Here is a 24417-nt window from a genome sequence, read left to right on the forward strand (position 1 = left end):
ACAGCAGCCTGTAAATACCTCCCATTTTTTCTACAATATGTTTCCCTTGCATCTGTGAGAGGGAACAAAGTCTCCTCTAGACCACGAAGCACCCCGAGAAAACTCCATATTCCTATATATTGCTTTAAGGACACTCCTCTCCACTGCTTTGCCTGTCGCTTTTGCATTAGGAATATTAAGCAGATTATTAATGACTGCGTCCCATGTGTTCCCTAACTACCTTATTCGTTATCATTTCCTGCCTGAAAAAGTAAACAAATAGCCTTTTGTGCTCAATGTTACAGGAGATTACCTATGAATTTCATTAGTTATATCTCTACTAGGGGGAGAAAAAAACCAGTTGCAAGTACTTTGGCTTCATAGAAGGGCTTATGCCGGGGTGTGTGCACATGTGCAATGGTCCGATGTTGGCGGAGGACGTTTTGGAGCATCCCTTAGGGTTTGGAAGTGAGAGTAATTTAGGGTCCATTCGGCAGGAGGGGGAGAGTATATTAAAGGGAGGCTCACTCAATATTTCCTCTGTTCCTTATAATCCTTCCCCAACCATCTGCTACTGGACACTGGGAAACAGGATACCAGAAGAGACAGACAGAAAGTGAGATCTTTTGTTTAGACCACAGAATAGCCATTCTTTATAACATAACAGCAATTCTCCCATCTAATGGCTAAGCTGTGCCAGAAAACTCTGAAACACATATTCCATAGATGCAGAGAATAAGAAACAGCATCAAGATATGCAGCGTCCACAGTTTCCCTTGGTAGCTTGTTCTAATAGCTAATCTCCCCTGCTGTTCAAAATTTCCACCTCCTACTCTTAAAAATATTTTTGTGTCTTCATTTTGTCATCTGAATGTTTGGATCCAGCTTCCAGGTATTGTTTCTTGCTATGCAGTTTGCTAAAATGAAGGGCTCTGGTACCTGCTCTTTTTTTTTTAAACTTCTTTCTTTTAAACCCATGGAGAATTGGCTCCATGAAGATAAAAACCAACAAGTTAGTGGGGTTTTTTTTCCTCCCCCAGACTTATTGTCAGGGAGAGCTTCCCAAAATACGGTGCACGTCCCCAGATGCTCAGGAACAAACAGCAATGAGTATTTCCTTTGACTCCTCAAACCGCTTCATTCCGCTCACATGGCCTGTGTCTTCTCCAACTTTTCAAAATCTCTTAAAAAAATGAGAGAACTGAAAATGGGGATATTGCAGTAAAGCATAAGCAACAGGAGAAGACAGAATAGCTGTTCTCACACAGCCCTCTCGCTCTGCACACCAACAGTTTGCACTGCCCCATTCCCACAGGCCCAGCACCACCGCTGATGCTGCAGCAGCCATCCCTTTCTCACCCCAAAGCCTGGCCTGGTACCTCTGCTCCTCCTCTGGTCTCCCCATCCCAAAAGCACTCCCACCTCCGGATGCATGAATCCTATGATTCACCATATCAAATAAAGTTCATCCGATGGAGATTAACCAATAATATAAACCCCTTCGAACAGCTACACTCCCCCATTTCCCCATTCCCACCAACCTTTTGGCCACCTGCAAGCACAACCATGAGCCCCCAGCACTGCGAAGCTAGACCCCAGGTACCACTGCCAATGCAGGTGGCCACCCAAGACCCCATTCACAACCTGTTTCACACCAGCTTGATGCTACCAGAAGGCGCACGACACCAAAAGAGCCATTTTGCCAGCTCAGCAAACAGCACATCCTCTAGCACTCCTGCTAAAGACCAAATTCTGTTTGATATTCCCATCACCTCCTCCCCTAGGTTTTGTGCACCGGTTTGCAGCCAGACTGATGTCAGGCTCCAACAGTACAACAGCAGCACTCGCCAATTTTTCTGGAATATTCTCACTATATCCAAGTCTTCCAGGAGAGAAAAAAAAAAAAAAAAGATGGAAACCCAATAGGGAGACCTTGTGGGTGTCCCCAGTGAACATCATCCGCACGTGCTGGCTGGAAAACCAGCTCAGCCTCTGCTCAACACCCACCCCAGCAACTGCTGGACCGGGAAGCCTGTCGGCACATGGGCTGTAAGTGTATCGCACCTCTTCCTTTCAAACAGGGAACAGCAATATTTATTAAACATGTCTAGTTTTTCTGCTTTATTATGCATTTTACCTCTCCTCAGTCGTGATAAGTCTACACAAACCATTATTAGAATTTCTTTTGTTCCTAATACAAATACTTTCTTACTGTTCCTTGCACTGACAGCCAGAGATTTTTTCCCTTGTGTTTTTAACTTCCTTTATCAATTTTCTGCACTTGATAACTTTAACTCAAGGATAACTGTCATCTCTTCCTTCTATTATTCCCCTCCCTTTTTCTTTTTTTTTCTCCTTTTCTTCTTTTTTAATTCTCCCCAGCACAGCGCTGCCCGCGCAGGAGGATACCAGCAGAAGAGGAGGCAGGAGAGGGCAGCTCAGGGTCCTAGCACAAGGTGATTTTAAACCCAGACAATGGTTCTCATTTCATGGCAGAGACCATCCTTTCCTAAAAAGCACCTGTGAATGACATAGAGAACAGCGGATGATGAAAAAGTAAAACTCAAAGGCCAGATGACGCCCTTCTGTGAAATCCCACGAGGACCGGGCAGGTTCAGAGGGGCTGCAAGGTGTAAGCTGAGGGGGGCTTCCACCAAAGCAGGCAGAGCCCCTAGAAGAAAGCCAGACGCCGCCAAAACCAAAATGAAAACAGATGTCAGTGTATACAGGCCAGTTGAAACTAAAGCCCAAGAAAAATAAAACAAGGGTAGGAGAACATTCAGTTTAAGTGAAGCATTTTTTATTGCCGCGGTCACAAATGTACTGTATCCCTGAAAAACTCTGTAAAAATACAGGTAGGAAACAAAAGACTCAAGGCATTACAGTCCACTCCAAATTACACAGGACTGATGGAGCTGTGTTGACAGAGAACCAAAGTGCAGCCCAACAAATTGGAGGTGATTTTAGGTCAGTAGGTAGCAGAGAACCTTCATGGACTGGAAGCCCATCTGAGAAAGGCAGAGTAAGAGCTACAGCATCGGTGAGCACAGAAGGATGCTTGAAACGTCAAGGAATACCAGAGAGGCTGCATATCTCTGCCAAGGCTGAAAACACAACTCCAGTGACAGGAGAATTCAATTAATCCCAGACAGACTGGCAAATGAGAAAGTTCAGTGCAGACATGATGCTCTAGGTCCCCCCAGGAGCCCTCCCTGCACCCTGTCCCCAGCCAAGGCACATCGGGTTGTGCAGCTGTCCCAGTGTCCTGCTCCGCTCCCCGTGGACACCCAGCCTTGGCACAAGCAGGAGCAAACCCAGCGCTGCCAGCGATGGAGCCCCTCAACCCACCTCAGCCCTGCTGCTCCTCCAGCTTCTGGGGCTGGACCCATCTGAGGCCCCTCACCACGCAGCTAAACCCAAAAGTCTCCAGAACACAAAAAGCCACACAGGAAAGACTCATTACAATAATACTTAACTGAAGAACAGGGCACTTAAATGGGAAAATGTGCTGAAAGAGAGTGTTAATGGAGCAGCTAAAAGGGCTTGCAGGTGAGGAGCAGAACTTGGAGAAGATGGTTATCACCTACCAAAGGGGACTTGTTAAACAAATAAGCACAGTTTAACAGCAGAGTGAAAAAGGCCATTAGAAAGAAAAAGACATCCTCAGAAAGAAATCAAAATTACAAGAATGTAAACCCAAGGAAGCTAGGCTTAAGCCGTAAAAAGCCAATCCAGAAAAGGATTTTGAGACACAAGTCTGCCAGACTGTAGTATAAATCAAGCACTGAAGAAAAATAAAACCACAGGATAAAAATCCAACTTCTTTGCACCAGCGTTCACTTGTGACAGGGCTCAGCAATTCCCCTCCTGGAGTCTTCCTTCATCAGGAATGAGCTGAGCATCTGCCTCAAACTGCAGGGTCACCAGAAAAAGATGTGTATCAGCCTAGCAAAATTAACAGGAAAAAAAAAACCAACAACCCAACCAACTACAGGGCCAGACAGTATCCATCCAAAACTGAAAGGCATTAAGCTATTAGAATTACCTAGCTGCCACAAAAACACCAGGATCCACCTCTGTACCTGAGAACCAGAAAGTAACACATGGGATCCTACTGTTTCAGAAGAGCTACAGAAAAGACCCAAAGAACTACGAACTGCAGAACTTCATTTTCCTAGCAGAAAAAAAAATAGTATAAACAGTAATTAAAGCCACAAAAATAAAATCAGGGTTCACACAGATAAAAGAACCACAAAAGGAATCAATACAGCTTCTGTAGACGGTCCCAACTCACCAAGCCCCGAGGACCATCGGCCAGAGCCAAGGTGCAAGCAGAAGAGGGTGTCACACACCCACACTCCCAAAATCCCATAGCCAAGTTTCCTCTGCGAAGGCTCTTACAGCAAGTACACTCACAATACTTTCATATGCACAGGATGAACCAAGAAGTCATCTCATTGATTAACAACTGATTAAAAGATGGAAAATAAAGGGCAGAAATAGTTCGTTATCACAGTGGGGTCCCGCAGACATCTGCTCTGTGCACCAAGTTAAGATTTGGAGAAAGTAATACACCGGAGGAAAAATGACGGCATAACACAAAATCAAGGTATCTAAATTAGACATTAGCATTCACAAAAGCAATCGAGGAGACACTGAGGGCACTTCTCCAGCAGCACAAGCGCGTGTTCGATGGTAGCCAGCAAGGCAACAACTAATTATCAGTAAAGAAACAGAAAATATGCCAGTGCATAAAGCTGCATCCATAGCTCCATGCATTGTTCTGGTGATCCCACCTTGAAAGCGACTGCAGAAATAAAATGGGAAGAAAGGCAGCAAGGGAGGGCAGCCAGGGCAATCCAGCGAGAGACATTCCTGTGGCGTGTACAGGGTTGTCCACAAACAGCCCCAAGGAGCAGCACCCCAAGGATGGGCAGGGAGAAGGGGCACGCAGGACGGCGGGTCGCTGCCTCCCAAAGCACAAAGCTAAACCCCAAATATAAACCCAACAAGCAAGGCAAAGCAAATATTTTTTCACACTATTTGCCTAAATAAATTGCAGACGCTGCAATTATCCGAATCATTGCCTCGACGGTCCGCAACGCCAGGCTACTGAAAACCCACACCACGAGGCGCTGCAGCACGTCCTGGGGACAAGATACGAGGAGCCTCCAAAGGGTGGGCACAGCACTGTGAAGCAGAGGTGAGAAATAAACAGCTGGATGCTATACCTGCCAGAGTGGCAAATAAAGCTATTATTAGTAAATTGTCTGTCCCATACCTGGAATTATAGAGGACAGGGGGGATAAGGCAGTTCTTGCCCTGCAGAGCTTGCCGTAAAGGCTGCAGGCTCGCAAGGAAACCCAGAAAAAGCATCTGCAACACCGTTTTCTTTTCATTTATGTAGCTGGTCACCACTCAACACGTGGTGACGGAGAACTGGGAATCCAAGCTGCTGACGGCTTGAGCACCTCATGTAAAAAGGTGTTTCCCATAAGGAAGAGGGCACAGAGGCATCCAGGGAGGGTAGGAGAAGCCAAGGACTCACCCCGAGACAGCACAGAGCTCGTGCAAAGGGACAGGCTGGGAGAAGTGGCTTAGAGCAAAATTTCCTCTGCCCTGGAATACAGAGATGGGGAAACACAGCAATGCAGAAAGTCAAAGGAAAATACTGGAAGATGGATTTGCAGAGGTGTCCAAGAGGGGAAAAATGGTTACCATCCAACATCTCGCCTTCCCCACACAGAATTATTAATAGTTCTTATGCAGAAATTAGTAACGGAGCCAGCGTGTTTGCTGGGTCCTCAGCTTCGCTGGGGGATGCTCTTTGAGTCAGCCTTGGGCCACCTCTGAAAGCCCTGAACTATCTCCAGAAAGAAAAAGCAGCCCCAAATTCTTCAAATTTACAGCTCGCCGTGGCATCTACTCGGAAAAAATCTAACAAAAATAATTAGATCAAAAGTTTAAAAGTTATGACATCCCAAAAAAAAATGTTTCTGCAGTTTGCTTTTGAAAAATTTCCTACTGCTTTTTTGGGTTTGTGGGATCATTAAAATAGCTGAGCTGGGAACGTCATTTATTTCATTGGTTTTGCTAAGAAAGTACCTTCTGGGATGGAACAGTGGGGATGTTTATGGGGGGAAAAAAGGCTTTTTGTGAATAAAATGGGTTCAACTATTGATATGCAAAACAGGCCAAATAATTATTTATGTAACAAACTATGACAACGTGATCAAACTTTAAATATTAGGGGGAAAAAAAACCCAACACTTTGGCAGAAATGAAACTAAAACGTGTTATTCCTGGTGCCAGAATATTTCTAAATGAAAGCAAGTACTACAAGGAATATATTCCTTTATTTGTTGCGCAAGGGCTCTCTTGCCATAGAGAGAGTTAAAGGTAGAGGAAGGTGTGTTTTGGAAACAACATTGGCCAAACACTTGAAAATACATAAATCCAGAGGACAGACAGATAATTTTTTTTTGCTATTTTTGGGTGAGAGGAAGGAAGAGGCTTGAAAAATGTAAATATTCTAATGCCATTTTTGCTCCAGAATGATATTTTGCTCATGATGATATTCTCTTAACAAAATTAAATCCTCCTGTCCTGCAGAGTCGGAGGGATAGGCTGAAGCACAGGAATTAGGTACCAATTTACTGACTTCAGTCAAAGCTACTCGTGGGGAAATTCAACCACAAGCCTAAATCCCTGCAGGACTGGTCCCTAAGTGAATTCCTAAGCAGAACAAAAATTAAAGCACTGAAGATAGAAAAAAAAAATAAAATAAACCAAACCACACATCCTATGAGGAAAAGTCAAGATACAAATGGAAAATTCCTTCCTGGTTTCATGGATGCTAATTGCATACCTTATGCTAGGAGCTGAGTATCATGAATTTCTACATATATATTTAATTAGGTTAATTTGTAAAATGTAGACATATGTCTGCTTGGAGTAGACAGGAACATTTCATTTTATACATTTAAAATATCACATAATGAACTACAATCACAAACGCTGTTTATACTGGAGTAGGAAGGCCAAAGAACTCTCCAAGAAATGAGGGAAGCACAAACATGTACGCATCAGGCAAACACTCACAACGTGACTGCCATCTCCTCCACGTTATCAGAAACCAAAAGCAAATGGAGTATTCAGCCAATCTACTTTTTAGCAACTAAACCAATTAAAGAGTACAGGTGTAAAAAAAAAATAAAAAAATAAAAAATTAAAGACATGCAAGGTTCCAGAAAAGGGCCTCTTATTTTTCTCGGGTTTGGGGTGTTTGCTCTCATTTATGAATGGCATCCCTGTTTCCACGGAGGATGCTCCAGTGGGCTCACGCCTACGTCCCTCTGACGCCTGTGAGCTGCTTCCACAAGCCAGAACTGCATCACTGCTGTCAGACCACATGCGAGGCAACCTGGACCTTGCAAACTTGCTTCCGGATATATTCATTCTCTCTCCACCTACTGCAATTTATTTGGATACATTTACATTTTTTATTTCTTGCGCAGTGTCCTCCCCAGCTCGTGGCAGAGCGGGTCCCCCTCCAAGGCTGTCTCGCTGGCAGCATCCTAACAAACCTGATTAAGGACAAACGCTAATTCGAACTGCTGTTATCACCAACCAGCCAAATTTATAGGCCTCTAAAACAAGACAGATAAGAAGGTAAAAATATCCCTCCCTCGGAGTTAGTATGTAGTATGCCTCAGCGGTATTACCCATAACCAGATAGCCGAAGCCACATGCCCCGAAGCAGCCGAAGCATGACAGAGCCAAAACACACCCAGGAACAGTCCATCCTGGTGTTCAGTTATTAATTCCTTCGCTGGCAAAGTTCATCTCCAGCCCTGCCAGCCCACACCAGTCCCACCAGCTCCAGCCCACCACCAACCTGGCAACCCCAGGGCCACTGACTGGGGGTCCCACCCCGTCCCCCCGTGTTGCTGCCACCGCTGTCGTCCCAAGGATGCACCTGAGCATCTCGAGATCCCTGTCGACAGCATCACCTGACTGCAAAGAGAAATCCTGCTGATTCCCAGGGGGATTTTCAGATGCCATCTGCTACCAGACCGATCCAAATCTAGCTGTGTCTCCCTGCACAGGTTTCAAAAATGCATAGAGAAATCCAAAAATGTATTTTGTTTCCAGCAAATAATTACCTTGTGCCCTTACAGCCTTCCCTTCCCACCTTAAAAATTACCAATATGACAAATGCAGGTAAAGGCTCAGGATCTGCAGCCCATGGACTAAAGCACATCAGACCTCAAGTGACAAATTTACACCCAGAAAGCAGTAGCTGTTCTTGAGTTTCAAGCTAGGGACCTACTGCCACCTGCACGCTGTCCACCAGGATGCTCTCAGCTGTTTCCAAACTAGATCCAACACTCTGCAGGCTTAATACATGGACCTGTACAGATCTGCTGAAAGAGGGTTTCATTCATTCTCCCCCCATGTAGCCACGTCATTAGAACAGCAATAAAAACTCACCACCGTGCAGACAGCTCACCTCCAAGCGTGGACCCCAAGGGGTACGCAGCCCCCCGAGCCCTGACCAGGGACCACGACCACGCTCTGCTCCCACTGGGGTCAACCCACGTCACATTGGGTTTTCCTCCAGGTTCCCCTCCCGGCTCTCCCGCACTGGCAGAGCTGTCAGCTTTGGTCACAATTTTGAAAACTGAGGTTTAATACTTCTAAATACTTCTAAAAATAGGTCTAAAGCAATTAAATACTTGTACTAAAATTGTTCTCGGCATACTGGAAGCAGAACCTAAATGACGGGCCTTCAACACAAGCACACCCAACTTCTGAAAACTCACTCCTGCTGCTATTTCCAGGCAGGGAAGGATACCTACACCCACTCAAAGTAAAAAATTAACTTTCAAAATTGTTGCCTAAGTGTATCTAGTAAAATGAAATGATAACGAGTATTAAAACCTGAAGACCCTGGAGACACGGTGGTGCCGGGGCGTGACCACACGTGGCCGCTGATGGACCGCTCTGACAAACACGGCGCTTTCCATTTCTATCAGCTGCGGAGATGTTGAACCATGCATGATAACATCCCTGATTTCTAAACCAGTACCAAGGATACTGGTGGCTCAGTGAGCCCCATGTTCCCTGACCTAAGTGCTGCCAAGCGCCTTGCCGGCGTGGCCCCAACAGCCCAGGCAGCATCCCAGACTCGCCAGAGATCCACGCTCTCCATCGATGAGTCTCTCAGGCACATCCATATGCATAAATACATACACATATGTTGATCCCTCACATATAACAGCAGCCCCCAGCCTCCCCACATCAGCCCATTACCAGCGCAGGCAGCATCTCCAGTCGCCACTTTTCCACTTCCAGCCTTGTTCTCCACATTATGCCAGCCAAATATAGAGGCGAAACGGACAGCAGTGCTGCAAATTACAAGCAAGGAAGGCCTTGCCTATATAATTAGATCTTTGCAGGTACAGAGTACGCCAGCTACACCTTTCCAAGTGCACGCTGGAGAGTGCCTTGGCAATACAGGTGAGAGAAACAAAGGCAGAGGAGAAGGACTCCCAAGAAAAGCCATCCCAGCAGAGGAATTGGTATGGTGATGCCGGTCCCACCACCAAAAAGCATCACGCACAGCCATGTCACTGGCCCTTGGCATGGGGACAGCCCTGCCAGGCTGACCCAGAGCTCTGTAATTTCACCCCAAACCAGCTGCAGGGTCTCCAGCCCCCCCGGAGGCAGCACCACTCCATCAGCCCCAAGCCTCACCACCTGGCACGAGCCTGCAGCTCTGCCCTGAGCTCGTCCAAGAGTCACCTGGGCCCATCCACACCCACCGCGGCACAAACACGGGGGGCTACACTGGTTCCAGCTCCCCAGAGGAGGCACAACGCGCCCTGTGCCCCCCCTACACCGCCTCCGCTCCCCAAGCTGCCTCACGCAGCAGCATCCCAGCCTGAGCAAAGGCTGCCAGCGTGCTGGCACAGGCACCCACAGACCAGGCAATGACCCTGAGCTAACTGCCATCCAACTGTCAAAAAAAAAAAAGAAAAAAAAAAAAAAAAAAGTAGGGCACAAAAACTCTTCTACAGGAGTACTGAGGTAGCTTGAGGAAAGGTACACAGTCTCATCTGCTAACATCTCTTCTACACAACGTGCACCCTCTGTGCTGTGTCCTTCCCCAAATTCACCTCCCTGGACAAGAAACCTCTTCACAGTTGCACTTTGAAAGAGGAGGATTTTTTCTACTTAACCTCTCTTTTCTGCTATATCTTGCATTGCTCACTTTGGGAGCAACAAACACTCAAATAAATAAAAACCAAGCAACTCCGAAAAGCCATCATGCAGCTTGCCCAGCACCTCCATGTGCAATTTACACACTCAGTAGCTTTGGTGTACAAAACCCACCTTACAGGAGACCACCCGTGTCCATCGCTTTAGCCAGCAAAGCCCTTTCTGTGTGGGAAGAGCCCCGACTGCTGACCCCAGCCCCAAAGGAAGACCAACAGTCACGCTCAACTTCACCTGCCACCAAAGTCCTGCCAACAGCAATGAGAGCACTCAGCAGAGGACAGCAAATAAGGCCCTGGCCGATGGGGACATAGATTCAAGGTCTAAAATACCCAATGTCAACCAAAGGAAATCAACCCTGTCTTTGCAAGCACTGTGTCCAAGGGTTGAAGCATGGCAGCTTTGATGTCTCCAGCAGGCACATGGCTTGGGAAGGGACCTGCTCCACTGAAAGAGCATCTCCGCCAGCCTCTCCCTTCCTCCAAAGACGTAAGCACGTGGCAATTTCTGCATCCCATGACCCACCTGAATATGCAGCATCTGCTTGTGCAGCCCCCTAAGACCAGGCAGGGACAGGAGGCACCAGACCCTGCTCCATCCAGAGCCGACCGTGCCACTGCACGTTGCCGAGGCCACCCAGCAACTCATCCTGCTACTTACTATTTACAAGTATCAGATTTTGCATCCTCTTAGGTTCCCAAGTGAAAAGCTCTCTCTCCATATATATTACATGTGTTGTGTATTACATATTTGTTATATATATTACAGATATTAATTTCTTTCCACTCTCTTTCTCAGCCACAAGCTTTACTCCGCTCCCAGTGCCACCAGAGCTAACCAAGATAACTGGGAGCCGCGTGCCATGCCTCTCCCACGCCAGGCACGCAGTCAACCCCTTCAACGTACACCACATGCCGCTGCCTTCCCGGGTCCCTCTTCCCGCTGCCGCAGCTCAAAATTTCAGCTCTCACACAACCACCAACAAGGCAGAGCTGCTGTGACAAGTCGCACCAGAGCCATGTGCCACTGATGAAAGACTCATCGCAAATGGTTATTTTTCATATACTATCCATGGTAAACAGCATCATTCATTTCTATTCCCTTGCTCCAGACAAATCAATGATTGTTAATGCAAAGTCAACACGTCCAGATGTAGTTTGCATACTAGTTAACCACTAAATTGGCATCACACAGTACAAAATAATCAAGAGACATTCAAGGAACCAAACAAAAGCAGAAAGGAGGCAGATGACTAGCAATTAATCCATAAAGAAACCTTTAAAAATTAGAAACTTCTTCCCCAGAAAACACGGTATAGCCAAATTGAAGCCACAAATGCAAAATTCTAAATATACATAACGCTAGATGCTCATAAACTTAAAAATGACAAGAAATAATTACCTCCTGGTGCCATGGACTCCTGTCCCTTCCCAAACAGCAACCGCAACCTCCGGCCACGCTCGCAACCCCTGCCCAGGCACCTCTTCCCCCTGCCCTCCCCTTCCAGCCTCCACTTGGCACATTATGCACAAATAGGGCCTAATCCTGCCAAACAGCACCTCAGACAAAATTTACATCCGTGGGCTGCTCCCCACGGCTGTGGGACTAACCCTGTCCGTTTTCCAGCCTGCAGCGTGATCAGCTCGTGACTAATCGCCCAGGTGGCTCTGAGCGCAAACGGGAGCAACCCACAGCGCCCTGCGCAGCACCAGCAGCTCCGCACGCCCTTCTGCACGTGCAACGCGCTTTGTGCACATGTGTGATCCCACCGACACTGCCGGGCAGGGCGACCACGCGCTGCCCTATGTGGGTAACGGGGTAACACCTGCTCCACACCGGTCCCAAAATCCCACTGATGCCCATGACGCTCAAGATGAGACCACTGGTGGCTTGACTTGCAACGCCGGGCACCACGGAAGGTGTGACTGCCCACACCGCTCACCCACCCGGAGCCAGCTTGGCCCCCGGGGGGCTGTGCTGTGGGGAGCTGTGCCGTGGGGAGCCACCAGGACCAGCACCAGGCACTGAGCCCCACCACATCACGGTGGGGAAGGTCTGAATCCTTCAACAAGCTCAGCATCCAAAGTGGGCACAAATCCGTATCACCATGAGCCTTACAGCAGGTTTCAAACCCCACCCCCATAAAATAAAATAAAAAAAAATAATCTAATGTTTAGAACACCAATTTCACTACCGCACTTGCATAATTGCAAACTTGACTGTGCATCACCAGGGCCACGTGACCGCACCCGTGAACTGAACTATTCACGGCATTGCATTATGGCAGTGATATATATTTAAATTATTCCAGAGTTATGCGAATAGCATCGTACGGTTTTATATGGCGCTTGTGTAAATATTATCTACTACTTTAATAATATTATGTCTATTTTCATCCAGGGATGAAAACAGACATATTTTCATCCTCACTGAGAATGAGGTACTCAAAATTTTTCTTTTTTTAAAAATACATTTCAGTTATGTCACAAGAAATCTGTTGGTATTGCTCTGCTGGGCTCCCTTCCTCCCCCTCCCCCTTCCAGGCTGCCAAACAGCAATTTTAAAAATGATAAATATTGATCAACTTTCCAGAGGAAGGAAAAAAAAATAAAAAATAAAAAATCCTCCCTGAAAGCAGACCGCAATGAAAAATTACAAAAAATTTTTCAAGCAGGAGGAGGTTTCTGCTGGAAGGACACCAGCACACAGAAAGGTTAGATTCAGAAATCCATTATAACCTCAAGCGTAGCTTTTCATCACCGGCGGAACGTATAATGGAAGCCGTTGTTTAAAAGAAACTGATATACACAGAGTTAAAAGATTGTAAAGGTTGCGGTACGCGCACACCTACGGTATGACAGCATCCCCACAAGTTGCAGCCCAGTACTATGGCATTGCATTTTCCTCTCTGCAGAGGAGATGTGCAACACACAAACCCGTTTCAAATGCCGACAGAAAATCCACTTATTCCCACAACAGCTGAAAAGAGGTTAAAAAAAGATATATAACTAGGTGCCTTTCAAGTTACAATTCCTCTGTTTCAGGATAGCGTGATAAACTTTAAAGATATAACTGTAAAAATGTTGTCATCGTGACCCAAAATGGAATATATGCCATTATTCGTAATTAAAATGCAGCACCCACCAATGTTAAACCCCCACCCCAAATCCCAAAGCACAGACTCAGCGCTGGTCCCCAGATCCCGAGGTGAGGGTGTGGGGCTGGGCAGAGAAAAAACAGCATCAAAAGATCTCCTTTTGGAAAAAAATGAATGGAACCTTAAAAAAAAAAAAAATTGCAGCTAAACAGTTTCTTTGGGTATAATCACAGAGTAAGTGAAAGTTATGGGGTGCAGCTCAAGGAAGGGAATTCTTGGAGTCTAAGAATATGGAAAAGCCACCACGTTAAAGCTTCCTGGATGAAACCATGAATAAAATATTCTCCGGGATTGTTTAATCCAATTTAGAGCATTGTGCATAATTTTTACCCATATGTGCCACCCCGCTCTAGCTGCACCACTGCTGCTCTGTCCCCCGGGTACTTGCTTCATTATTTGCTAAAAAAGAGATTCAGGAAGAGGGTGGGTCCTTTTTGGGGAGGGGGGGGGAATAAATGCAAAAATAAAATATACGAAGTTGACATTTCGGAAGATTTTTTCCTCCACCAAGAGTTGTCCTGCTTTGCAAATTTTTTCCATCGCCCCCCCCCCCCCCCCCCCCCCCCGAACAACCCGAAATGTGAAACAAATAAAGGGGAAGACAGCAAAAAATAGCCCAAATTCACCAGCCCCTCCTGCCTAATTGCCAGCAAACATCAAGTTACAGTGAAATAAAAATTAAAATAGGGAAAGGAAAAAAAAAAAAAAAAGAAAGAAAAAAAACTTTTCAGGGGGTTTGAGATTCAGATTTAAAAATTCATTCTGGATTGAAATTTTTTTATTATTTTTTTTTAAAGCGCTTGGATTTCACCATTTGCGGCTGGGTGCCCAGCAGCACCAGAAAAGTCACTTCTGAGTTCAAAATTTAAAAATGCCTTTTTTTTTTTTAAAAAAAAAAAAAAAAAAAAAACCTGCTGCAGCTGTGGAGCCAGCCATCTTGCTATTTTGTCCCCATTTTAGAGAGACTGTGTCAAGGTTGGTAAAACTCAATGTTGACCTAATCTTTCCCTTCCTCTCCCTCCCCCATTTTGGGTGGAAAGGCCACGCATCCCTCCTATATTGCTTTTTTCTTGAAACAATGCATGTTTCAGTGCTCTTTTGTTATTTATTTTTTTAAAAGATCAATACCAAGCCCCCAGTATTCAAGGGCAACCCTACAATAATAAACCAGTGTGTGCACAGTCCAGAACTCCCAGGCACCCCGTAACAGCAAAATAATAGGCATGTCACAGCATAGTTAAAAATAAAAATTTAAAAAATTAGGAAAAATAAGATTTTCAATTCCAACTCCAGGAAGGCTTTCGAGCAAGAGTCAAGGAGAAAAAGGATTTTGAAATTGTGAAAAAGATCATGGCTGAGCCCTTTAAAGGCACTTTAGGTTTACTGGTTACCAAAAAAATAAAAATCAAAATCACTAAATTTGCAATTATTTTTCCCAATATTGTTAATTATGCATATTCATAATATCATGGCGGACCTTATAATAAACCTGTGTAAATACTAGATTTACATGATCCACAGTAGCTGGAGTTGCTACAGCCTGTGTGTGTTTAAAAAAAGAAGGAGAGGAAAAAAAAAAAAAACTAACAGCCCTACTATGGAAATTTTTCTCTTTACAAAAGAAGTAGGAAATTAAATGCTGGAAACTATGTTTTAACTATGCCAGGAGAAACCATCAGAAAAGCCAAGAAATTCAAAAATAAAACTGACATTCGACTGAATTTTGCTTGTCCTCGTGTTTTCCTGGACCGTGTTTAGAACCTCATTGTTTAAGAGCAGTTTTGCATGAAATCCAAAAATCACCAAAAAAAAAAAAAATTTGGGTGTGTCCACAGCAAATTTTCTTGCGCTCTAATTTTTCCTGCAAAACTCCTCATTGGAAACAAATAACTTTAAGCACTGCAGCATTAATAAAAAAAAAAAAAAATCAGTTTTGGCACGGCGTGCTGCACAAGTTCAAAATTACAATGAAGTACAATTCCTAATTGCTCCGGAACAGCAATTCTCCCACTTTCCCCAACTAATCACTTATTGCGGCTCATCCCGCGGTGCCCACCTCAAACTTGCGTTACTTTCATCCCCCAGCACTCGGCGGCTCCCAGGCTCCTGCTCCTCCAGAAAAAGGGGGGCGGGGGGGGGGGAACCTGAATTCATTCAAATTCCAGCTTAATTTTCATTTACATATCAGCCAGGATTTGCCTCCACAGGGATAAAAATGAGATTTAAGGGGCGAGCCGGGCGCGCCCGAGGGGGGGGGGGGACGGGGGGGGGGGGACGGACCCGGCCCGGCCCGCCCCAACTTTGTGGAAAAATAAGAAATAGCAGAATATTTCCTCTTTTTTTTTTTTTCCCCTCAATTTTAATTTTTTTTTTTTATTTACGAAATAGTCTCCTCTAGGTGGCGTCGTTTTAATGGAAAAAAAAAAAAAAAAAAACCACCCTACCGTTCGGGAGGAAAATTAAGAGAAGGGAAGAGGAAAAAAAATTAAGGGGAAAAAAAAAAAAAGGGAAAAGCCCCGAGGAGGGGCGCGGGCGGGAGGCAGCGCGGCGGGCCCGCGCGGCCGGGCCGGGGGGCAGCGGGCGGGCCGGGGTGCGGGCGCCGGGCCGGGCCGGGCCGCGGGCGGCAGCTCGTCCCCGCCGACATGGCTGCTGGGCGCCGCTTTGTTTTCCGCCCCGGTGCGCGGCGGGCGGCGGGGCCGGAGCGGGCCGCGGCGGGCCGGGCCGGGGGGGGTGGGGGGGGGAAGAGCCGCGTCCCGGCGGCGCCCCCCGCGCACTGCGCCAAAGCGCCGCCGGCGGGGCTCCGCGACGGGGCGGCTGCGGCTGCCGCCCTCCCTCCTGCCTCCCCGCTCCCCTCCGCCTCCCCCCGGGGGACACGCCGCCCGGCCGCCGCGTACCTGCGCTCCCGTCGCCGCCGCCGCCGCCGCCGCCGGAGCGGAGCCGTCCGGCTGGTTCATGAGGCTGGGGCAGGAGGCAGGCGAGCCCCGCGCCGCCGGGGCCTGCGATCCGCCGCGCACAATGCCGGCGCCGCCGCCGCCGCCGCTGCCTCCTTTCCGCCCTCCCAGGAGCGGCGAGTGGGGGCGATGCCCCCGCTGCGCGGGTGGGCGGCTCGCCGGGCTGCTGCAGCCCCCCCTTCCCCCCGGGGGCATGGGCCGGGGCGGCCGCCGCGGGCACGGGCGCTGCCGCTAGCGGCGCGGCGCGCAGGGCTGGGCGGGCGCCTCCCGCTGCCGAGCCCGCGCCGCCGCCGCCGCCATCACGAGCCGCTCTGGGGGCAGCTCCAGCCGCAGCGCGCTCGCAGCCAGCGGCGGCGGGAGAAAGGGGCTGAGTCTGGCCCAGCGCGGGAGCCGCGCCGGCCCCGCTGCCCTCCGCCCCCGCCCGGCCCGGCCCGGCCCGGCCCCGCGCCGGCCACCGCCGCCCGCCGGCCGCGGGGCCGCTGCTCCGCGCCGTGGGGCCGCCGCGCCCCCCGTGGGGTGGCCCTGCGCGGGCGGCGCGGAGCTGAGGGGGGGGGGGGGCGCGCCCCCCGCCTGCCCCCCGCGGTGTGTGTGGGGGGTGCGTCCCCCCGAGTGCCCCCAGCCCCGCGCTGGGGGGCGGCCGGCACCGGGCACCGGTAGAAGGGCCTGGCCGTGTCGCCGCTGCCCGTCGCCCCGCAGCTGCCGGTGTTGGGGTCCCGAGTGCGCCCCCCCCCCCCCCCCCCCCCCCCCCCCGTGTCTGGGGCCGTTTCAGCACCGTGCAAAACGCGGGGGACCCCTACACCGACCCCCTCCGCAAAGGGCTGCACCTCGGCCGCCCTGCTCGCTGCCACCCGGCAAACTTTTTCCTTCCAAAAAGAATTAAAAAAAAAAACAACCGTCAAAAAGCAGCACTTTTCTTCCCCTGGAAAACACACGGCGTTAACTATAAACATAATTACATCTCGTGCGTACCTGGTGCTCCTCTCCCTTGTGAAGCGCTGCCAAAAGTAGTTATTAATAGTATTAATAAAATCATCTGAACTCGTGGATTTCCCTGCCCCGGCCCATGAAAATCCTCTTTCCCAAGAGCTCCACGAAGGTAGAAATTCGCCCAGAGTCAGTCAAGTGCTGATTTTGTTCTCCTTGCCCAGACGAAAGATAGCTTCAAAGATAGCACAAATTTATTTTTCTCTATATCTTTCGTGCAGATTTCATTGCAAAATGCTGTACAGCCAGATAACGTAATTACGGAGCTAAATAAAAACAAAGGGGCAGGGGAATCGCTGGAGATGTTGGGCAAGGGAAGACATTTTCCCAATGGGCTTGGGAGGGACATGGGATGTCAGGAGGCAAAAACCACCCCGGAGGCTTTTCTCCCACCCAGTGTCGGCGTCAAGGAGGAATCCCTGTGGAGCAGCCTAAAGCAAAGCAGCGTGGTTAACAAACCGTACAGGTTGAGGAAGGGTTTTGGGGAAAAAAAACCCCATTATTTTGACATGGAGTTTGCAGGTTGAGGAGGTGTGTGGAGATCTCCTCAGCAGCCCTCGGGAAGCCTGCTGCCTGCCCTCCGTCCTCAGGGAAGAGCTCACCATGCCGTGTGCCGCGCTGTCTTGGGGCCCGTCTCGAGCATCATGGCGTACTTCTAAGCGTCTTCATCCATCGCAGCTCATGGTGGCTTGGCCAACCCTTCGTCACCTCCACTGCTGGGAAGTGAAACCGGGACTGGCTTCCAGCCTAACCCGACTTTGGTCCCGGTTGGAATGCCCGTACTGTGGGAGAGCCTCCTGCCATCCCACATCCACATTCGCGTGGGCAAACATCCCTCTGCCCTCCTCTGGGGTCTTCAGATTTGAGCTCTCCAAGCTTCCTCAGCCCAAACCTCCCATTTCTCCTGACCATGGGCCCAGAATGGATGCAAGAATCAAGCAGCCGCCGAGAAACTGCCAAGGAACCCCAACTTGGGGCTTCTTTTCCACATGTATTTTGAAACCAGCCCTGCCATCTACTCCAGCTGTGCGGCTGCCAGAGCCGTTGTGCTGGGTGGTGGGCTGGGCGCCCTGGGGAGAAACTCGCCAGTTTGCAGTCAGACCCACCTCCTGGGGGATTTGGCTGCTGGTGAGTCTCGGCTTTGGGAAACCAGCCCTCCAAAACCAGCGTGTGTTTCTGCTGAACGGGCTTCATGCCGTTGATGCAGAACAAATTCCATCGTGTGGTGGTCCCTTCTGCCTGAAGGACAGCCAGCTCTCCTCGTCAGGGCAAGGTGTAATGCCACATTTCTACAAGTCATTTGGGGTTAGGACATCTCTGTTGATTAGGTCTAAGGAATTCCAAGGATGTTTTAATCCTGGCAGGATGAGGTCTCTGTCGCATCACTTGGGTGAAGCCCCTCCTGATGAGGTGGCCTTTTCTTGAGTGCGTTAGGCACAGTTTCGGCCGTGCCAGCCCACCACTCCGGTAGCATTCCATGGGCTCTCCTGTCCTGACCAGCACCCAGTTTTAGCTTTGTTTCACTAAGACTTCCCCACAATCGGTGACCAGAGCCTGAAAACCCACACCCTTACCTTCTTAGTGCCCTCAGACCTGCATTGAGTGACAACTACTGACGGGCCCGTTCGAGCCAGGAGCTCTCCCCGCTGCATTTCAAAACTGACTTCCCAGAAAAAGATCGATCTCTTTTCTTAGCCTGGTTCCCAGTGCCTGCGGGCAGAGGGCACGGTGGTGCTGTGAATTCTTCCCGGGACCTTGACGTCTGCGTGGCACTGGCCTTGCCGCAGGTGACGCCGTGACTTCTCTCTTTTTCCCTACGTGTATAAAGGGGCAGCAGCGATGCCTCCCCGTTCCCAGGGAAGAAGCGCTGCAATCATTGCAGACCGGGAACGCTATCCCAGTAGGAACCAGGAGTAGTTTCCTGGTAGGAACCCACCTCCCGTGGGCTGCAGGAGGTAGGGTCCCAGCTGCAACAGAACGATGTGATAATATGATGAAAGGTTGTCATAACGCACATAGACACAAGGGCTGGTTCTGCCAGCTTGATCTTCTGGTGTGTTTGCAGGAGTTAGTGTGTTTTTCAGGCAGGCGGCACAGTTTCTATTCTGTACAAGTGTCACAGCCCGCACAGCATCTCTCGTGAAGCAATGGAGCACCCACCCTGGGAGCTCGCATGCTGCGGCGTGGACTTGGGTGTGAGCTATTGCGTTAAGGGTATCGGTAACAGGAGCAGGCTGTGGGGTGAACATGCTGGAGGAGATGCCACTTAGCCCCTGGAAGAGGTGTTACAGCCCATAACTGCAACTCCATTTCACAAAAGTGCAGCAGAATTGCTGGAGACGAAGTCCGGCGGGGTGATGAGGGCTGTGTGTAAGGCACTTGCGCTGTTTCCAGCGAGGAGCCTCTTTGCGGGGTACGTGCTCGATAGTCTGCTGGAGGAAATTATTGATAGTGGTCTGCTCAAGTCAATCTAGAGCTCACGACCCCCTTAATCCCATCACAGTGCTCGCTCATCTGCGCCAAAGGTTATCCTGATGGGGTGTGGGGGATCCCCCTGTTTCAGTGCCTGCTCTGCAGTTTGGACTCTGGGTCCGAGCCGCGGAAGCTGAGCCCCGTGCCGGGGTGAAGTGCTGCACGCTTCTCATGCACTGCCATAAATAAGGCAGGCAGCAAACCACAGTCAGGAAATGGCAAAAGGACTATTTGTAATCACCACGATCTGCAAAGATAGAGATATTTGTGAAACCATGGCGGGGAAAAAAATATCCCCACTTCACTTTTCCTGACCCTGGCACTGTCTATTTGCTTCTCTCTGAGGCATTAAAGCTCATCAGAAATGTTTGCCCACAGTTACATCAAAGGAAGCATTGGGCTGTGTTTGTCCTTGTCACCACTGAACTGCTCCTTCCTTTCCTAGCTGCGATCCCATTTTGTCCCTGCGCTCTGAGCGCTCGCTGGCAGTGCCTACAGGTCCCACCAAAGGATCTACAGTGATTTTGTGTCTGACGCACGCTGGTGCTGCTGACATTGATACCGACAATGCAAGGAATAACCACCTGTGTGGAACAGGAGCGCCCAAACCGTACGGGTTTAGGTACAATACTTTTCCCTGCAGGATGTTTAACAAGTTCTTCCTTTGCATCTAAGCTTCTTCAGAATCTGTAGCGGATGGGTCGTTAGGGTGAGCTCTGCTGGGGGATGATGATAAACCCTTCTTCTGGGGAAACGCTGCTGAAAGCCACAGCCTGTGAGTGCAGAGCCGCCAGCGTGATTTTGGCTGCGTGCGGTGCTTTGCTGCCCCTGTTCTGGCTGGTTTTGTGAAGAGGTCAGAGCCGTGCGCGTCTCAGGATGCGGCAGAATTTCAGGAGCAAATGCAAGGGTGTGGGAGCATTTATAAGCATATGAGCGCGTATTTTACCTATATAAAGACAAACCTTTGGATTGAATAGCATTAAGATTGTATAAGCACGACACTCTCCAGAGCAAAATGCAAAGCAGTAAAATCCCAAGCCATGGAACACCTCTTACCCACTCTTTAATGACCATCCAACATGTTTCTGCTGACGGTGAGAGGTTTATTGCTACAACGAAGAGCTTTCTTCTGCCTCCAACAAATAACACAACAGTCTCCTCCCAGTGTGGGAATCTGCCCTGCCTTGGTCGCTAGAGCAGAGGTGCCACTTGTGGGTCCATCAGATGAGGTGGCAGCTGAATGCGCTTGGCCACCTGCCTTCGTGGGAGGAAGAGGAGGATGCTTGAAGCCCCCCCTGCCCCCCCGGTGGCTGCACCGGAGGCAACATCTGGGTGCTCAGGCTGCGAGCACAGCTTGGGCAACTCTGCCTGGTCCGGGAAGTAGATGCTGGGCTGGAGGAGAGCGTTGCATGGATGCAGCCCCTAGATGCTGTCAGCCTGGCTGATAACCCCAGGAGATGCTCGGGGTTGGCACGTGCATGCCGACCACACGCCCAGCAGGGCTTGGGATGGGGGGGATATTGGCTCAGGGTGTGCGTTATGCCAAGGATTGCATTTGGCAGGAAAAAGGTGTCCAAGAAAATTCAGACACTGAGGCAAAGACCCTTAATAAATGGGATTTAAATAATAGATTTAGCTGAAAATCCCCAGAAGACGGATTTTTTATCCACACATCAGGTGCTGTAAGCTTAGAAAAAGATAACAAAACGTTCCTCAGACAGAAAAGGTTGAGTTTCTGCTTTAATTGAAAAATCGTATGTGGTATTGATATTCCTAGAGAGATGTTATGTTAAGAAGGAGTTTATACTGAGAGATGTATCATCACTATTTTGGGGTAAATTAGATTAAAGTGATTTGTAGTTATCCCCATGCTAAGTAGTATAAATGGAAGAAATAGAAAGTTAAAGTTGCACTTAAGAGGAGCGCAGGCGGTTCACGGAGGAAATCCTAACTCTGCGCTGCCATAGCACGCAACACTCGTCTGCGTATTAGAGAGGAATTGTAGCTTGCTGGGCCCATAATCAGATTCGTCTGTCTCTTCCTTACAGTGCCACGGCAGAGCGGAATTAAGAATATTTGCATGCCTTAAACTGAGCCTTTCTGCTTTAATTGTGTAATTATGGAAATCACTATTTAGGGATCCATGGTTATGGCTATGTTGAATTTTGCACTTCAGGCAGGCGCACAATCTCCTTGTTAGAGAGTATGCCCTGCAAAATCCCAGCGTCTACTTTTTGAGTATGGAATATATGTCCTGGGTATGTATTTGCAAATACATTAATTAACTTATCAGTTAAAACTAATTAAAAATCGGTCCTCTAACAAATCTAATGCATTGTGTCAGACCTGTCTTTTTTTTTTTTTTTCTGAAGATCCTATTAACAGAATAATGCAAACCCTGCAACCTTCCTGCATAATTAATACTCACTGAAATCTTATATATAAATTTCACTTGGACAATCTATTTTACAATGAATGGTCTCTTACGAGATTGTGCTTCTTAACTGAAAGTTTATTAAGCGAGGTTGGTTTGCAAGGTTTTCCTTCCATTTCCCATAAGGATTCACCTCCCTTCCAGCTCCCGTGGTCCCCGATAGCAGGGTCACAAGTGCCAGCCCAACCCTGGGGTGTTTGCTGGGGTGCTTGTGCTGCTCCACCAGCGTGAAGCTCCGTGGAGCAGTGAGCTCTGGAGCTTTGCAGCTGCTCTGGAGCAACATGAAGCAGCCAGACACATGGGAGAGTCAGGCCATAAGTGTTCATTTGAATAACAAACATAAGCTGTCCTTTAAAGTCATCACAACACCTTCAGTACATTGCACATGGTCCATGGGATGAGAGGCCGAAGAAGTGGAAGATTTTCTGACTTATTTTTTACCCTCATAAATAGACTATGCTAAATACATGACTGAACTGGTATAATTAGTTTTATTAGCACTCACTGGGGGTGCTTCAAACCATCCACTCACAGCTTCACCACGTGTGAGTAATGTGTCCATCCCAGACGCACGCCAGTAAAACCCTTTGTGCTGCACCGCTGCAGACAGCATCACTTCCAAAAACCGCCCGTAAACTTCCATGGGCTTAGTTAAGACAAAAAGCCTGACCCAAATGTAACACACTGTCATTCATAATCCTGCCACAGCTGCTGACCCACCTGGGCTAAGTCAGGGCTGTGCCCAGTCCTGTTGTGCAACTGGCAGAAAATTGCAGATCCTCGCCGGGTGGCACTCAGTAAAACTTGAGATTTCTTTAATGGTAATTATCACTAATGTCGCTCAGTTCTCGCTGAAGTTTTCTACCCCTCAGAGGTGAATGAGGAACAAAAAATGGTAAAATCGACTGAGTCAGAAAAGGACACATTTAAAAATGCTTTTTAGAAACACAGCAGTGCCGTGCCGTGTGTTTCACCACACCGCGCTGGGTGCCCCAGCAGCATCGGTGTCAATAAAGCAAGTCCCATCCCTTCCCTGAGCGCCTGCGCTCTGGCACTCTGTCGCAGTTAGGGATTGTCGTCCCTCCCCATGCAGCAGGGCTGGCAGCCCCATCCTCGGGATGTCCTCGGCCATAAGGGACCCCCCAGTCCCCCCGCCGAGCCAGGAGCCCCTCTCCGCCAGCCCCTCTCCCAGCCCTCGGCACTCGCCCTCCTGCTGCACCGCTGAGCCTCTGCTCGTAAATTAACAAATTGCAAATACGCCATTAAATAATGGCAAATGCATACTAACAAACAAACAAATAAATATTTCCAGTGCTTTATTAATAGAATTTTGACAGCTTCATTAGGTTGGTGAAATTTCAAGATACTTAATGAAATAATGCTTCATCCCTTGGCTTGTGATATAAATTCTAATGAAATGCGCAATTCCGATTCATCACCAACAAACTGTGATGCTCTGCTCAGAAGGCACTATCACACTGCCAAGGTTTTTATTTCCCTGACATTATGATCTTAACAATTTTATTTTAACAGTTAGAATGGTGGTGCCTAATAAGTTAAACAGCCGAATAAAAGATCCCTCCAGAAGGGAAAAAGTATATGTTTAGGTGGAAGAGGCCTCAGAACAGATTATGGGTTGTTTTATATTCTAAATATGACACATTAATACCTACTCATTTAATACTATAATTTTTTTTAAGTTCCTTTCACTGAAAGATGATCTTTATTTCTCTGAAAATTGCCTAGTGGAATCCCCACTTGTGCAAATGATAAGTGACTGCCGCACACCAAGAGCTAAATGCTCCAGAGCTCAATGGAGCTGCCCTTAAATGAACAAAGTAAATGGAAAAAAAATTAAGTAGAATTAATATTATTAAAGATAATAATATAAATTATTAGCAGTATTCTATTAAGGTCAGATTAATCCCACTACAATTCAAATGGAATAATACATGCAATTTATGCAATCACAAATGTTTTAACATTTAAATTACCTTTCTGGCATTCTGGAAACCTGTACTTTCCATCGCAGAGCCAGGCAGGCACTGCCCAGGGGAGGGTGCTGGGGGTTGGCAGCCGCAGGTGGGGTGGTGGGCAGTGGCTCTGGGCCCTCCGTAGGGGCTGCGGTACGAATCGAGGGCTGGCACCCAGCTGCAGCC

The 24417-nt window shown here is 48.4% G+C and overlaps 1 protein-coding gene across 22 annotated transcripts in view; it reads right to left on the reverse strand.

The window, feature by feature from the left end:
* ZNF618 (zinc finger protein 618) overlaps positions 1–16837 on the reverse strand; it is a 162175-nt gene extending 145338 nt beyond the window's left edge. For 5 of the 22 annotated variants that reach the window (XM_055719765.1, XM_055719758.1, XM_055719755.1 and 2 more), the window contains exon 1: positions 16312–16833. In XM_055719765.1, coding sequence (XP_055575740.1) covers positions 16312–16563 — 252 coding nt within the window. In that variant the 5' untranslated portion in view covers positions 16564–16833. Of the gene's footprint in view, positions 1–16311 lie in introns of all 22 variants that reach the window. The other 17 variants (XM_055719767.1, XM_055719761.1, XM_055719772.1 and 14 more) reach the window with 9 other exon arrangements.
* Between the last annotated feature and the right edge of the window lie 7580 nt (positions 16838–24417).

The sequence above is a fragment of the Falco cherrug genome, chromosome 9 (genome assembly GCF_023634085.1).
Source record: "Falco cherrug isolate bFalChe1 chromosome 9, bFalChe1.pri, whole genome shotgun sequence".
Classification (NCBI taxonomy): Eukaryota; Metazoa; Chordata; class Aves; order Falconiformes; family Falconidae; genus Falco; species Falco cherrug.